This window comes from Heptranchias perlo, chromosome 42, assembly GCF_035084215.1.
Source record: "Heptranchias perlo isolate sHepPer1 chromosome 42, sHepPer1.hap1, whole genome shotgun sequence".
In the NCBI taxonomy this organism is placed as follows: Eukaryota; Metazoa; Chordata; class Chondrichthyes; order Hexanchiformes; family Hexanchidae; genus Heptranchias; species Heptranchias perlo.
The window spans coordinates 7,110,403-7,127,034 of record NC_090366.1 but is presented as its reverse complement, the minus strand read 5'-3'; the positions used below and the strand labels follow the sequence as shown (position 1 = coordinate 7,127,034).

The following is a 16,632-nucleotide window of genomic DNA, read 5'->3' as shown; positions in this document are numbered from 1 at the left end:
ATCACACCCTGTGCTCCAGTACATCCCACACCCTGTGCTCCAGTACATCCCACACCCTGTGCTCCAGTACATCCCACACCCTGTGCTCCAGTACATCCCACACCCTGTGCTCCAGTACATCCCACACCCTGTGCTCCAGTACATCCCACACCCTGTGCTCCAGTACATCCCACACCCTGTGCTCCAGTACATCCCACACCCTGTGCTCCAGTACATATCACACCCTGTGCTCCAGTACATATCACACCCTGTGCTCCAGTACATATCACACCCTGTGCTCCAGTACATCCCACACCCTGTGCTCCAGTACATCCCACACCCTGTGCTCCAGTACATCCCACACCCTGTGCTCCAGTACATCCCACACCCTGTGCTCCAGTACATCCCACACCCTGTGCTCCAGTACATATCACACCCTGTGCTCCAGTACATCTCACACCCTGTGCTCCAGTACATCCCACACCCTGTGCTCCAGTACATCCCACACCCTGTGCTCCAGTACATCCCACACCCTGTGCTCCAGTACATCCCACACCCTGTGCTCCAGTACATATCACACCCTGTGCTCCAGTACATATCACACCCTGTGCTCCAGTACATATCACACCCTGTGCTCCAGTACATCTCACACCCTGTGCTCCAGTACATCCCACACCCTGTGCTCCAGTACATATCACACCCTGTGCTCCAGTACATCCCACACCCTGTGCTCCAGTACATCCCACACCCTGTGCTCCAGTACATCCCACACCCTGTGCTCCAGTACATATCACACCCTGTGCTCCAGGACATCCCACACCCTGTGCTCCAGTACATCTCACACCCTGTGCTCCAGTACATCCCACACCCTGTGCTCCAGTACATATCACACCCTGTGCTCCAGTACATCCCACACCCTGTGCTCCAGTACATATCACACCCTGTGCTCCAGTACATCCCACACCCTGTGCTCCAGTACATATCACACCCTGTGCTCCAGTACATCCCACACCCTGTGCTCCAGTACATCTCACACCCTGTGCTCCAGTACATCTCACACCCTGTGCTCCAGTACATCCCACACCCTGTGCTCCAGTACATCCCACACCCTGTGCTCCAGTACATCCCACACCCTGTGCTCCAGTACATATCACACCCTGTGCTCCAGTACATATCACACCCTGTGCTCCAGTACATCTCACACCCTGTGCTCCAGTACATCCCACACCCTGTGCTCCAGGACATCCCACACCCTGTGCTCCAGGACATCCCACACCCTGTGCTCCAGGACATCCCACACCCTGTGCTCCAGGACATCCCACACCCTGTGCTCCAGGACATCCCACACCCTGTGCTCCAGGACATCCCACACCCTGTGGTCCAGTACATCCCACACCCTGTGCTCCAGTACATCCCACACCCTGTGCTCCAGTACATCCCACACCCTGTGCTCCAGTACATCCCACACCCTGTGCTCCCGTATATATCACACCCTGTGCTCCCGTACATATCACACCCTGTGCTCCAGTACATCCCACACCCTGTGCTCCAGTACATCCCACTCACTGTGCTCCAGTACATCCCACACCCTGTGCTCCAGTACATCCCACACCCTGTGCTCCAGTACATCCCACACCCTGTGCTCCAGGACATCCCACACCCTGTGCTCCCGTACATATCACACCCTGTGCTCCAGTACATCCCACACCCTGTGCTCCAGTACATATCACACCCTGTGCTCCAGTACATATCACACCCTGTGCTCCAGTGCATCTCACACCCTGTGCTCCAGTACATATCACACCCTGTGCTCCAGTACATATCACACCCTGTGCTCAAGTACATCCCACACCCTGTGCTCCAGTACATCCCACACCCTGTGCTCCAGTACATCCCACACCCTGTGCTCCAGTACATCCCACACCCTGTGCTCCAGTACATCCCACACCCTGTGCTCCAGTACATATCACACCCTGTGCTCCAGTACATCCCACACCCTGTGCTCCAGTGCATCCCACACCCTGTGCTCCAGTACATCTCACACCCTGTGCTCCAGTACATCCTACAACCTGTGCTCCAGTACATCCCACACCCTGTGCTCCAGTACATCCCACACCCTGTGCTCCAGTACATCCCACACCCTGTGCTCCAGTGCATCCCACACCCTGTGCTCCAGTGCATCCCACACCCTGTGCTCCAGTGCATCCCACACCCTGTGCTCCAGTACATCCCACACCCTGTGCTCCAGTACATATCACACCCTGTGCTCCAGTACATCCCACACCCTGTGCTCCAGTACATCCCACACCCTGTGCTCCAGTACATCCCACACCCTGTGCTCCAGTACATCCCACACCCTGTGCTCCAGTACATCCCACACCCTGTGCTCCAGTACATATCACACCCTGTGCTCCAGTACATCCCACACCCTGTGCTCCAGTACATATCACACCCTGTGTTCCAGTACATATCACACCCTGTGCTCCAGTACATCCCACACCCTGTGCTCCAGTACATCCCACACCCTGTGCTCCAGTACATCCCACACCCTGTGCTCCAGTACATCCCACACCCTGTGCTCCAGTACATCCCACACCCTGTGCTCCAGTACATCCCACACCCTGTGCTCCAGTACATCCCACACCCTGTGCTCCAGTACATCCCACACCCTGTGCTCCAGTACATCCCACACCCTGTGCTCCAGTACATCCCACACCCTGTGCTCCAGTACATCCCACACCCTGTGCTCCAGTACATCCCACACCCTGTGCTCCAGTACATCCCACACCCTGTGCTCCAGTACATCCCACACCCTGTGCTCCAGTACATATCACACCCTGTGCTCCAGTACATCCCACACCCTGTGCTCCAGTACATCTCACACCCTGTGCTCCAGTACATCTCACACCCTGTGCTCCAGTACATCTCACACCCTGTGCTCCAGTACATCTCACACCCTGTGCTCCAGTACATCTCACACCCTGTGCTCCAGTACATCTCACACCCTGTGCTCCAGTACATCTCACACCCTGTGCTCCAGTACATCTCACACCCTGTGCTCCAGTACATCTCACACCCTGTGCTCCAGTACATCTCACACCCTGTGCTCCAGTACATATCACACCCTGTGTTCCAGTACATCCCACACCCTGTGCTCCAGTACATATCACACCCTGTGCTCCAGTACATCCCACACCCTGTGCTCCAGTACATCCCACACCCTGTGCTCCAGTACATCCCACACCCTGTGCTCCAGTACATCCCACACCCTGTGCTCCAGTACATCCCACACCCTGTGCTCCAGTACATCCCACACCCTGTGCTCCAGTGCATCCCACACCCTGTGCTCCAGTACAACCCACACCCTGTGCTCCAGTACATCCCACACCCTGTGCTCCAGTACATATCACACCCTGTGTTCCAGTACATCCCACACCCTGTGCTCCAGTACATATCACACCCTGTGCTCCAGTACATATCACACCCTGTGCTCCAGTACATCCCACACCCTGTGCTCCAGTACATCCCACACCCTGTGCTCCAGTACATATCACACCCTGTGCTCCCGTACATCCCACACCCTGTGCTCCAGTACATATCACACCCTGTGCTCCAGTACATCCCACACCCTGTGCTCCAGTACATCCCACACCCTGTGCTCCAGTACATCCCACACCCTGTGCTCCAGTACATCCCACACCCTGTGCTCCAGTACATCCCACACCCTGTGCTCCAGTACATCCCACACCCTGTGCTCCAGTACATATCACACCCTGTGTTCCAGTACATCCCACACCCTGTGCTCCAGTACATATCACACCCTGTGCTCCAGTACATCCCACACCCTGTGCTCCAGTACATCCCACACCCTGTGCTCCAGTACATCCCACACCCTGTGCTCCAGTACATATCACACCCTGTGCTCCAGTACATCCCACACCCTGTGCTCCAGTACATCCCACACCCTGTGCTCCAGTACATCCCACACCCTGTGCTCCAGTACATCCCACACCCTGTGCTCCAGTACATCCCACACCCTGTGCTCCAGTACATCCCACACCCTGTGCTCCAGTACATCCCACACCCTGTGCTCCAGGACATCCCACACCCTGTGCTCCAGTACATCCCACACCCTGTGCTCCAGTACATCCCACACCCTGTGCTCCAGTACATCCCACACCCTGTGCTCCAGTACATCCCACACCCTGTGCTCCAGTACATCCCACACCCTGTGCTCCAGTACATCCCACACCCTGTGCTCCAGGACATCCCACACCCTGTGCTCCAGTACATCCCACACCCTGTGCTCCAGTACATCCCACACCCTGTGCTCCAGTACATCTCACACCCTGTGCTCCAGTACATCCCACACCCTGTGCTCCAGTACATCCCACACCCTGTGCTCCAGTACATCCCACACCCTGTGCTCCAGTACATCCCACACCCTGTGCTCCAGTACATCCCACACCCTGTGCTCCAGTACATCCCACACCCTGTGCTCCAGTACATCCCACACCCTGTGCTCCAGTACATCCCACACCCTGTGCTCCAGTACATCCCACACCCTGTGCTCCAGTACATCCCACACCCTGTGCTCCAGTACATCCCACACCCTGTGCTCCAGTACATCCCACACCCTGTGCTCCAGTACATCCCACACCCTGTGCTCCAGTACATCCCACACCCTGTGCTCCAGTACATCCCACACCCTGTGCTCCAGTACATCCCACACCCTGTGTTCCAGTACATCCCACACCCTGTGCTCCAGTACATCCCACACCCTGTGCTCCAGTACATCCCACACCCTGTGCTCCAGTACATATCTCACCCTGTGCTCCAGTACATATCTCACCCTGTGCTCCAGTACATCCCACACCCTGTGCTCCAGTACATCCCACACCCTGTGCTCCAGTACATCCCACACCCTGTGCTCCAGTACATCCCACACCCTGTGCTCCAGTACATCCCACACCCTGTGCTCCAGTACATATCACACCCTGTGCTCCAGTACATCCCACACCCTGTGCTCCAGTACATCCCACACCCTGTGCTCCAGTACATATCACACCCTGTGCTCCAGTACATCCCACACCCTGTGCTCCAGTACATCTCACACCCTGTGCTCCAGTACATCTCACACCCTGTGCTCCAGTACATCTCACACCCTGTGCTCCAGTACATCTCACACCCTGTGCTCCAGTACATCTCACACCCTGTGCTCCAGTACATCTCACACCCTGTGCTCCAGTACATCTCACACCCTGTGCTCCAGTACATCTCACACCCTGTGCTCCAGTACATCTCACACCCTGTGCTCCAGTACATCTCACACCCTGTGCTCCAGTACATATCACACCCTGTGTTCCAGTACATCCCACACCCTGTGCTCCAGTACATATCACACCCTGTGCTCCAGTACATCCCACACCCTGTGCTCCAGTACATCCCACACCCTGTGCTCCAGTACATCCCACACCCTGTGCTCCAGTACATCCCACACCCTGTGCTCCAGTACATCCCACACCCTGTGCTCCAGTACATCCCACACCCTGTGCTCCAGTGCATCCCACACCCTGTGCTCCAGTACAACCCACACCCTGTGCTCCAGTACATCCCACACCCTGTGCTCCAGTACATATCACACCCTGTGTTCCAGTACATCCCACACCCTGTGCTCCAGTACATATCACACCCTGTGCTCCAGTACATATCACACCCTGTGCTCCAGTACATCCCACACCCTGTGCTCCAGTACATCCCACACCCTGTGCTCCAGTACATATCACACCCTGTGCTCCCGTACATCCCACACCCTGTGCTCCAGTACATATCACACCCTGTGCTCCAGTACATCCCACACCCTGTGCTCCAGTACATCCCACACCCTGTGCTCCAGTACATCCCACACCCTGTGCTCCAGTACATCCCACACCCTGTGCTCCAGTACATCCCACACCCTGTGCTCCAGTACATCCCACACCCTGTGCTCCAGTACATATCACACCCTGTGTTCCAGTACATCCCACACCCTGTGCTCCAGTACATATCACACCCTGTGCTCCAGTACATCCCACACCCTGTGCTCCAGTACATCCCACACCCTGTGCTCCAGTACATCCCACACCCTGTGCTCCAGTACATATCACACCCTGTGCTCCAGTACATCCCACACCCTGTGCTCCAGTACATCCCACACCCTGTGCTCCAGTACATCCCACACCCTGTGCTCCAGTACATCCCACACCCTGTGCTCCAGTACATCCCACACCCTGTGCTCCAGTACATCCCACACCCTGTGCTCCAGTACATCCCACACCCTGTGCTCCAGGACATCCCACACCCTGTGCTCCAGTACATCCCACACCCTGTGCTCCAGTACATCCCACACCCTGTGCTCCAGTACATCCCACACCCTGTGCTCCAGTACATCCCACACCCTGTGCTCCAGTACATCCCACACCCTGTGCTCCAGTACATCCCACACCCTGTGCTCCAGGACATCCCACACCCTGTGCTCCAGTACATCCCACACCCTGTGCTCCAGTACATCCCACACCCTGTGCTCCAGTACATCTCACACCCTGTGCTCCAGTACATCCCACACCCTGTGCTCCAGTACATCCCACACCCTGTGCTCCAGTACATCCCACACCCTGTGCTCCAGTACATCCCACACCCTGTGCTCCAGTACATCCCACACCCTGTGCTCCAGTACATCCCACACCCTGTGCTCCAGTACATCCCACACCCTGTGCTCCAGTACATCCCACACCCTGTGCTCCAGTACATCCCACACCCTGTGCTCCAGTACATCCCACACCCTGTGCTCCAGTACATCCCACACCCTGTGCTCCAGTACATCCCACACCCTGTGCTCCAGTACATCCCACACCCTGTGCTCCAGTACATCCCACACCCTGTGCTCCAGTACATCCCACACCCTGTGTTCCAGTACATCCCACACCCTGTGCTCCAGTACATCCCACACCCTGTGCTCCAGTACATCCCACACCCTGTGCTCCAGTACATATCTCACCCTGTGCTCCAGTACATATCTCACCCTGTGCTCCAGTACATCCCACACCCTGTGCTCCAGTACATCCCACACCCTGTGCTCCAGTACATCCCACACCCTGTGCTCCAGTACATCCCACACCCTGTGCTCCAGTACATCCCACACCCTGTGCTCCAGTACATCCCACACCCTGTGCTCCAGTACATATCACACCCTGTGCTCCAGTACATCCCACACCCTGTGCTCCAGTACATCCTACACCCTGTGCTCCAGTACATATCACACCCTGTGCTCCAGTACATCCCACACCCTGTGCTCCAGTACATCCCACACCCTGTGCTCCAGTACATCCCACACCCTGTGCTCCAGTGCATCACACACCCTGTGCTCCAGTGCATCACACACCCTGTGCTCCAGTACATATCACACCCTGTGCTCCAGTACATATCACACCCTGTGCTCCAGTACATCCCACACCCTGTGCTCCAGTACATCCCACACCCTGTGCTCCAGTACATCCCACACCCTGTGCTCCAGTACATATCACACCCTGTGCTCCAGTACATCTCACACCCTGTGCTCCAGTACATCTCACACCCTGTGCTCCAGTACATCTCACACCCTGTGCTCCAGTACATATCACACCCTGTGCTCCAGTACATATCACACCCTGTGCTCCAATACATCCCACACCCTGTGCTCCAGTACATCCCACACCCTGTGCTCCAGTACATCCCACACCCTGTGCTCCAGTACATCCCACACCCTGTGCTCCAGTACATCCCACACCCTGTGCTCCAGTACATATCACACCCTGTGCTCCAGTACATCCCACACCCTGTGCTCCAGTACATATCACACCCTGTGCTCCAGTACATATCACACCCTGTGCTCCAGTACATCCCACACCCTGTGCTCCAGTACATATCACACCCTGTGCTCCAGTACATCCCACACCCTGTGCTCCAGTACATCCCACACCCTGTACTCCAGTACATCTCACACCCTGTGCTCCAGTACATCCCACACCCTGTGCTCCAGTACATCCCACACCCTGTGCTCCAGTACATCCCACACCCTGTGCTCCAGTACATATCACACCCTGTGCTCCAGTACATCCCACACCCTGTGCTCCAGTACATATCACACCCTGTGCTCCAGTACATATCACACCCTGTGCTCCAGTACATCCCACACCCTGTGCTCCAGTACATCCCACACCCTGTGCTCCAGTACATCCCACACCCTGTGCTCCAGTACATCCCACACCCTGTGCTCCAGTACATCCCACACCCTGTGCTCCAGTACATCCCACACCCTGTGCTCCAGTACATCCCACACCCTGTGCTCCAGTACATCCCACACCCTGTGCTCCAGTACATCTCACACCCTGTGCTCCAGTACATATCACACCCTGTGCTCCAGTACATCCCACACCCTGTGCTCCAGTACATCCCACACCCTGTGCTCCAGTACATCTCACACCCTGTGCTCCAGTACATCTCACACCCTGTGCTCCAGTACATATCACACCCTGTGCTCCAGTACATCCCACACTCTGTGCTCCAGTACATCCCACACCCTATGCTCCAGTACATCCCACACCCTGTGCTCCAGTACATCCCACACCCTGTGCTCCAGTACATCCCACACCCTGTGCTCCAGTACATCCCACACCCTGTGCTCCAGTACATCCCACACCCTGTGCTCCAGTACATCTCACACCCTGTGCTCCAGTCCATATCACACCCTGTGCTCCAGTCCATATCACACCCTGTGCTCCAGTCCATATCACACCCTGTGCTCCAGTACATCCCACACCCTGTGCTCCAGTACATCCCACACCCTGTGCTCCAGTACATCTCACACCCTGTGCTCCAGTACATATCACACCCTGTGCTCCAGTACATATCACACCCTGTGCTCCAGTACATATCACACCCTGTGCTCCAGTACATCCCACACCCTGTGCTCCAGTACATATCACACCCTGTGCTCCAGTACATCCCACACCCTGTGCTCCAGTACATCCCACACCCTGTGCTCCAGTACATCCCACACCCTGTGCTCCAGTACATCCCACACCCTGTGCTCCAGTACATCCCACACCCTGTGCTCCAGTACATCCCACACCCTGTGCTCCAGTACATCCCACACCCCGCCCTCCAGTACATCCCACACCCTGTGCTCCAGTACATCCCACACCCTGTGCTCCAGTACATCCCACACCCTGTGCTCCAGTACATCCCACACCCTGTGCTCCAGTACATCCCACACCCTGTGCTCCAGTACATCTCACACCCTGTGCTCCAGTACATATCACACCCTGTGCTCCAGTACATCCCACACCCTGTGCTCCAGTACATCCCACACCCTGTGCTCCAGTACATCCCACACCCTGTGCTCCAGTACATCCCACACCCTGTGCTCCAGTACATCCCACACCCTGTGCTCCAGTACATATCACACCCTGTGCTCCTGTACATATCACACCCTGTGCTCCAGTACATCTCACACCCTGTGCTCCAGTACATCCCACACCCTGTGCTCCTGTACATATCACACCCCGCCCTCCAGTACAGTATCACATACTGTGCACCCTCTTTTTCTCTTGCTCTCTCTCCCTCCTCTCTCTCTCTCTCTGTTTCTCTCTCCCTTCCTCTCTTCCCCCTCTCTCTCTCCCAATCTCTATGACTCCCTCTCTCCCTCCCTCCATCCCTCCCTCCCTTTCTCTCTCCCTCCTTCTCTGTCTCTCTCTCCATCCCTCATGTTCTCTCTCCATTTCCCTCTCTCCCTACCTCACTTCCCCCTTCTCTCTCTTTGACTCTCTCTCTCTCCCTCCGTCTCCCGCTCTCTCTCTTTCTCTCTCCCTCTCTCTCTCTCCCCCCCTTCCTTTCCCTCTCTCCGCCACTCTCTCTATGACTCCCTCTCTCCCTACCTCCCTTCCTCTCCCTTTCTCTCTCTCCCCCTCTCTCCCTCCATCTCTCCTGCTCTCTCTCCCTCCCTCCATCTCTCCTGCTCTCTCTCCCTCCCTCCATCTCTCCTGCTCTCTCTCCCTCCATCTCTCTCCCCCTCTCTCTCTCTCCCTCCATCTCTCCCCCTCTCTCTCCATATCTCCCTCCCTCCCTCTCCCTCCCTCCCTCTCCCCCTCTCTCCCTCCCTTTCTCTCTTTCCTTCTCTCTCTGACTCTAACTATCTCTCCTATTGCAGATGCCAGTGTAATGGGCACTGGGACAGATGTCGCAGCACGGATGGGACTGAGTGCCAGTGTCAGAACAACACGGAGACCAGCTGCCCCACTGCACAGACCGACAAGAGGGACTGTTACAAATACCAGGTGAGAGACACCAGCCCCGACTCCCAGCGTGGTGAGGGGGTGGGGGAGAGCGGCCATGACCCATCTCCCCTGTCCCGTCAGAAAATCATAGAAAGGTTACAGCACGGAAGGAGGCTATTCTGCCCATCGAGTCTCTGCTGGCTCTATGCAAGAGCAATCCAGCTAGTCCCACTCCCCCGCCCTATCCCCGTAGTCCTGCAAGTTTTTTCCTTTCAAGTACTTATCCAGTTCCCTTTTGAAGGCCATGATTGAATCTGCCTCCACCACCCCCTCGGGCAGTGCATTCCAGATCCTAACCACTCGCTGTGTAAAAATGTTTTTCCTCATGTCACCTTTGGTTCTTTTGCCAATGACCTAAATCTATGTCCTCTGGTTCTTGACCCTTCCGCAAATGGGAACAGTTTCTCTCAATCTACTCTGTCTGGACCCGTCATGATTTTGAAAACCTCGATCAAATCTCCTCGCAACCGTCTCTGTTCCAAGGAGAACAACCCCAGCTTCTCCAGCCTATCCACGTAACTCAAGTCCCTCATCCCTGGAATCATTCTAGTAAATCTCTTCTGCACCCTCTCTAAGGCCTTCACATCTTTCCTAAAGTGCGGTGCCCAGAACTGGACACAATACTCCAGTTGTGGCCGAACCAGTGTTTTATAAAGGATCATCATGACTTCCATACTTTTGTACTCTGTGCCTCTATTTATAAAGCCCAGGATCCCGTATGCTTTTTTAACCACTTTCTCAACCTGCCCTGCCACCTTCAATGATTTGTGCACATAAACCCCCAGATCTCTCTGTTCCTGGAGCCTTTTTAGAGTTGTGCCCTCTAGTTTATATTGCCTCTCCTCGTTCTTCCTACCAAAATGTACCACTTCGCATTTTTCTGCATTAAATTTCATCTGCCACGTGTCCGCCCATTCCACCAGCCTGTCTATATCCTCTTGAAGTCTATCACTATCCTCCTCACTGTTTACTACCCTTCAAAGTTTTGTGTCATCTGCAGATTTTGAAATTGTGCCCTGTACACTCAAGTCCAAGTCATTAATATATATCAAGAAAAGCAGTGGTCCCAGCACCGACCCCTGGGGAACACCACTATACACCTCCCTCCAGTCCGAAAAACAACTGTTCACCACTACTCTCTGTTTCCTGTCCCTTAGCCAATTTTGAATCCATGTTGCTACTGCCCCCTTTATTCCATGGGCCGTAATCTTGATGTCCCCTGTCCCTTCTCCCTGTCTCCTGTCCCTTCTCCCTGTCTCCTGTCCCTTCTCCCTGTCTCCTGTCCCTTCTCCCTGTCTCCTGTCCCTTCTCCCTGTCTCCTGTCCCTTCTCCCTGTCTCCTGTCCCCTCTCCCTGTCTCCTGTCCCCTCTCCCTGTCTCCTGTCCCCTCTCCCTGTCTCCTGTCCCCTCTCCCTGTCTCCTGTCCCTTCTCCCTGTCTCCTGTCCCCTCTCCCTGTCTCCTGTCCCCTCTCCCTGTCTCCTGTCCCCTCTCCCTGTCTCCTGTCCCTTCTCCCTGTCTCCTGTCCCTTCTCCCTGTCTCCTGTCCCTTCTCCCCGTCTCCTGTCCCTTCTCCCCGTCTCCTGTCCCTTCTCCCCGTCTCCTGTCCCTTCTCCCCGTCTCCTGTCCCTTCTCCCTGTCCCCTGTCCCTTCTCCCTGTCCCTTCTCCCTGTCCCTTCTCCCTGTCTCCTGTCCCTTCTCCCTGTCTCCTGTCCCTTCTCCCTGTCTCCTGTCCCCTCTCCCTGTCTCCTGTCCCTTCTCCCTGTCTCCTGTCCCTTCTCCCTGTCTCCTGTCCCTTCTCCCTGTCTCCTGTCCCTTCTCCCTGTCTCCTGTCCCTTCTCCCTGTCTCCTGTCCCTTCTCCCTGTCTCCTGTCCCTTCTCCCTGTCCCCTCTCCCCTCTCCCTGTCCCCTGTCCCCTCTCCCTGTCCCCTGTCCCCTCTCCCTGTCCCCTGTCCCCTCTCCCTGTCCCCTGTCCCTTCTCCCTGTCCCCTGTCCCTTCTCCCTGTCCCCTGTCCCTTCTCCCTGTCCCCTGTCCCTTCTCCCTGTCTCCTGTCCCCTGTCCCCTGTCCCCTGTCCCTTCTCCCTGTCCCTTCTCCCTGTCCCCTGTCCCCTCTCCCTGTCCCCTGTCCCTTCTCCCTGTCCCCTGTCCCCTCTCCCTGTCCCCTGTCCCTTCTCCCTGTCTCCTGTCCCCTCTCCCTGTCTCCTGTCCCTTCTCCCTGTCTCCTGTCCCTTCTCCCTGTCTCCTGTCCCTTCTCCCTGTCTCCTGTCCCCTCTCCCTGTCTCCTGTCCCCTCTCCCCTCTCCCTGTCCCCTGTCCCCTGTCCCTTCTCCCTGTCCCCTGTCCCCTCTCCCTGACCCCTGTCCCTTCTCCCTGTCCCCTGTCCCTTCTCCCTGTCCCCTGTCCCTTCTCCCTGTCTCCTGTCCTGACCCCTGTCCCTTCTCCCTGTCCCCTGTCCCTTCTCCCTGTCTCCTGTCCCCTCTCCCTGTCCCCTGTCCCTTCTCCCTGTCCCCTGTCCCCTCTCCCTGTCCCCTGTCCCTTCTCCCTGGCCCCTGTCCCCTCTCCCTGTCCCCTGTCCCTTCTCCCTGTCCCCTGTCCCTTCTCCCTGTCCCCTGTCCCTTCTCCCTGTCCCTTCTCCCTGTCTCCTGTCCCCTGTCCCTTCTCCCTGTCCCTTCTCCCTGTCTCCTGTCCCTTCTCCCTGTCTCCTGTCCCTTCTCCCTGTCTCCTGTCCCTTCTCCCTGTCTCCTGTCCCTTCTCCCTGTCCCCTGTCCCTTCTCCCTGTCCCCTGTCCCTTCTCCCTGTCCCCTGTCCCTTCTCCCTGTCCCCTGTCCCTTCTCCCTGTCTCCTGTCCCTTCTCCCTGTCCCCTGTCCCTTCTCCCTGTCTCCTGTCCCCTCTCCCTGTCTCCTGTCCCCTCTCCCTGTCTCCTGTCCCTTCTCCCTGTCTCCTGTCCCCTCTCCCTGTCTCCTGTCCCCTCTCCCTGTCTCCTGTCCTGACCCCTGTCCCTTCTCCCTGTCCCCTGTCCCTTCTCCCTGTCCCCTGTCCCTTCTCCCTGTCCCCTGTCCCTTCTCCCTGTCCCTTCTCCCTGTCTCCTGTCCCCTGTCCCTTCTCCCTGTCCCTTCTCCCTGTCTCCTGTCCCTTCTCCCTGTCTCCTGTCCCTTCTCCCTGTCCCCTGTCCCTTCTCCCTGTCCCCTGTCCCTTCTCCCTGTCCCCTGTCCCTTCTCCCTGTCCCCTGTCCCTTCTCCCTGTCCCCTGTCCCTTCTCCCTGTCTCCTGTCCCTTCTCCCTGTCCCCTGTCCCTTCTCCCTGTCTCCTGTCCCTTCTCCCTGTCTCCTGTCCCTTCTCCCTGTCTCCTGTCCCTTCTCCCTGTCTCCTGTCCCTTCTCCCTGTCTCCTGTCCCTTCTCCCTGTCTCCTGTCCCTTCTCCCTGTCCCCTCTCCCCTCTCCCTGTCCCCTGTCCCCTCTCCCTGTCCCCTGTCCCCTCTCCCTGTCCCCTGTCCCCTCTCCCTGTCCCCTGTCCCTTCTCCCTGTCCCCTGTCCCTTCTCCCTGTCCCCTGTCCCTTCTCCCTGTCCCCTGTCCCTTCTCCCTGTCTCCTGTCCCCTGTCCCCTGTCCCTTCTCCCTGTCCCTTCTCCCTGTCCCCTGTCCCCTCTCCCTGTCCCCTGTCCCTTCTCCCCTGTCCCCTGTCCCCTTCTCCCTGTCCCCTGTCCCCTCTCCCTGTCCCCTGTCCCTTCTCCCTGTCTCCTGTCCCCTCTCCCTGTCTCCTGTCCCTTCTCCCTGTCTCCTGTCCCTTCTCCCTGTCTCATGTCCCTTCTCCCTGTCTCCTGTCCCCTCTCCCTGTCTCCTGTCCCCTCTCCCCTCTCCCTGTCCCCTGTCCCCTGTCCCTTCTCCCTGTCCCCTGTCCCCTCTCCCTGACCCCTGTCCCTTCTCCCTGTCCCCTGTCCCTTCTCCCTGTCCCCTGTCCCTTCTCCCTGTCTCCTGTCCTGACCCCTGTCCCCTTCTCCCTGTCCCCTGTCCCTTCTCCCTGTCTCCTGTCCCCTCTCCCTGTCCCTGTCCCTTCTCCCTGTCCCCTGTCCCCTCTCCCTGTCCCCTGTCCCTTCTCCTGGCCCCTGTCCCCTCTCCCTGTCCCCTGTCCCTTCTCCCTGTCCCCTGTCCCTTCTCCCTGTCCCCTGTCCCTTCTCCCTGTCCCTTCTCCTGTCTCCTGTCCCCTGTCCCTTCTCCCTGTCCCTTCTCCCTGTCTCCTGTCCCTTCTCCCTGTCTCCTGTCCCTTCTCCCTGTCTCCTGTCCCTTCTCCCTGTCTCCTGTCCCTTCTCCCTGTCCCCTGTCCCTTCTCCCTGTCCCCTGTCCCTTCTCCCTGTCCCTGTCCCTTCTCCCTGTCCCCTGTCCCTTCTCCCTGTCTCCTGTCCCTTCTCCCTGTCCCCTGTCCCTTCTCCCTGTCTCCTGTCCCTTCTCCCTGTCTCCTGTCCCTTCTCCCTGTCTCCTGTCCCCTCTCCCTGTCTCCTGTCCCCTCTCCCTGTCTCCTGTCCCCTCTCCCTGTCTCCTGTCCCTTCTCCCTGTCTCCTGTCCCCTCTCCCTGTCTCCTGTCCCTTCTCCCTGTCTCCTGTCCCCTCTCCTGTCTCCTGTCCCCTTCTCCTGTCTCCTGTCCCTTCTCCCTGTCCCCTCTCCCTGTCTCCTGTCCTGACCCCTGTCCCTTCTCCCTGTCCCCTGTCCCTTCTCCCTGTCCCCTGTCCCTTCTCCCTGTCCCCTGTCCCTTCTCCCTGTCCCTTCTCCCTGTCTCCTGTCCCCTGTCCCTTCTCCCTGTCCCTTCTCCCTGTCTCCTGTCCCTTCTCCCTGTCTCCTGTCCCTTCTCCCTGTCCCCTGTCCCTTCTCCCTGTCCCCTGTCCCTTCTCCTGTCCCCTGTCCCTTCTCCCTGTCCCCTGTCCCTTCTCCCTGTCCCCTGTCCCTTCTCCCTGTCTCCTGTCCCTTCTCCCTGTCCCCTGTCCCTTCTCCCTGTCTCCTGTCCCTTCTCCCTGTCTCCTGTCCCTTCTCCCTGTCTCCTGTCCCCTCTCCCTGTCTCCTGTCCCCTCTCCCTGTCTCCTGTCCCCTCTCCCTGTCTCCTGTCCCTTCTCCCTGTCTCCTGTCCCCTCTCCCTGTCTCCTGTCCCCTCTCCTGTCTCCTGTCCCCTCTCCCTGTCTCCTGTCCCTTCTCCCTGTCTCCTGTCCCCTCTCCCTGTCTCCTGTCCCCTTCTCCCTGTCTCCTGTCCCTTCTCCCTGTCCCCTCTCCCTGTCTCCTGTCCTGACCCCTGTCCCTTCTCCCTGTCTCCTGTCCTGTCCCCTGACCCCTGTCCCCTCTCCCTGTCCTATCCCCTGACCCCTGTCCCCTCTCCCTGTCCTATCCCCTGACCCCTGTCCCGTGTTCTGTCTCTGGGGGACTCCCGTTTCTCACTCTCGTTCCTTCTCTCCGCAGTGTGCCCGATGTAAAGAGAATTTCCTGGGGAACCCGACCAATGGGCGTCAGTGTTACCGACAGATCACTGTGGAGCAGGAATATTGCTTTGACCCCACGTCCCAGAGTAACTGTTACCACGAGCCCAACATCAAGAACCTGCCCCTGGGGAGAACAGTCCTCTTCGCCGTGCAGCCCAAATTCACCAACGTGGACATCCGCATCACCATCGACGTGACGTTCGGGGGAGTCGATGTTTACGTCTCCAACTCCCACTCCTCGTTCACCGTGACTGTCGATCCCAGCAATGGGATCCACACCATCCAGGTGGGAGACCCCGACACACGGCGAGAGCAGGCAAACTCTGAGCTGCTCAGGAGACGCCGGGCTCTCAATGTGAGCGCGCCACCAACTGAGCCCCAGGACGTGGAGAAGGTGAGGGAGGAGCAGGCCCAAGGACTGACTACCTACCTGACCATCAGCAGCCAGCACACCATCCTCCTGGTGAGGGGCGTTCGGGAGAGGCTGGTGATCACTTACCCCTACGAGCTCCACACCCTGAAGACCCAGCGTTTCTTCATGGTGCTCCTGGGCGTGGGAACTGGGAACAGCAGCGACTCTCAGGGCCTGCTCTTCTTCCGCCAGGACCAGGCCCACATCGACCTCTTTGTCTTCTTCAGCGTCTTCTTCTCCTGTTTCTTCCTCTTCCTCTCCGTCTGCGTCCTCCTCTGGAAGGTCAAGCAGTTTGTTGATTTCCGCCGTGAGCATCAGCGCCACATCCAGGAGATGAACAAGATGGCGAGTCGGCCCTTCGCCAAACTGGCCGTTTACTTCCAGCCCGACACTGAGCTGCTCTTCACTTCCTGCCGCTACGTCACAGGCTCCTACA

General features: G+C 57.7%; 1 protein-coding gene across 1 annotated transcript in view; it reads left to right on the top strand.

Annotated features, from left to right (window-relative positions):
• The window catches only part of LOC137306118 (multiple epidermal growth factor-like domains protein 8), a gene marked incomplete at its 3' end in the record, with an annotated part of 176,640 nt that extends 160,009 nt beyond the window's left edge, over window positions 1-16,631 (top strand). Inside the window, exons 18-19 of the mRNA XM_067975179.1 lie at window positions 10,205-10,331; window positions 15,765-16,631. Of these exons, the coding sequence (XP_067831280.1) occupies window positions 10,205-10,331; window positions 15,765-16,631 (994 nt within the window). The remainder of the gene's footprint in view (window positions 1-10,204; window positions 10,332-15,764) is intronic.
• Window position 16,632: the final 1 nt, after the last annotated feature.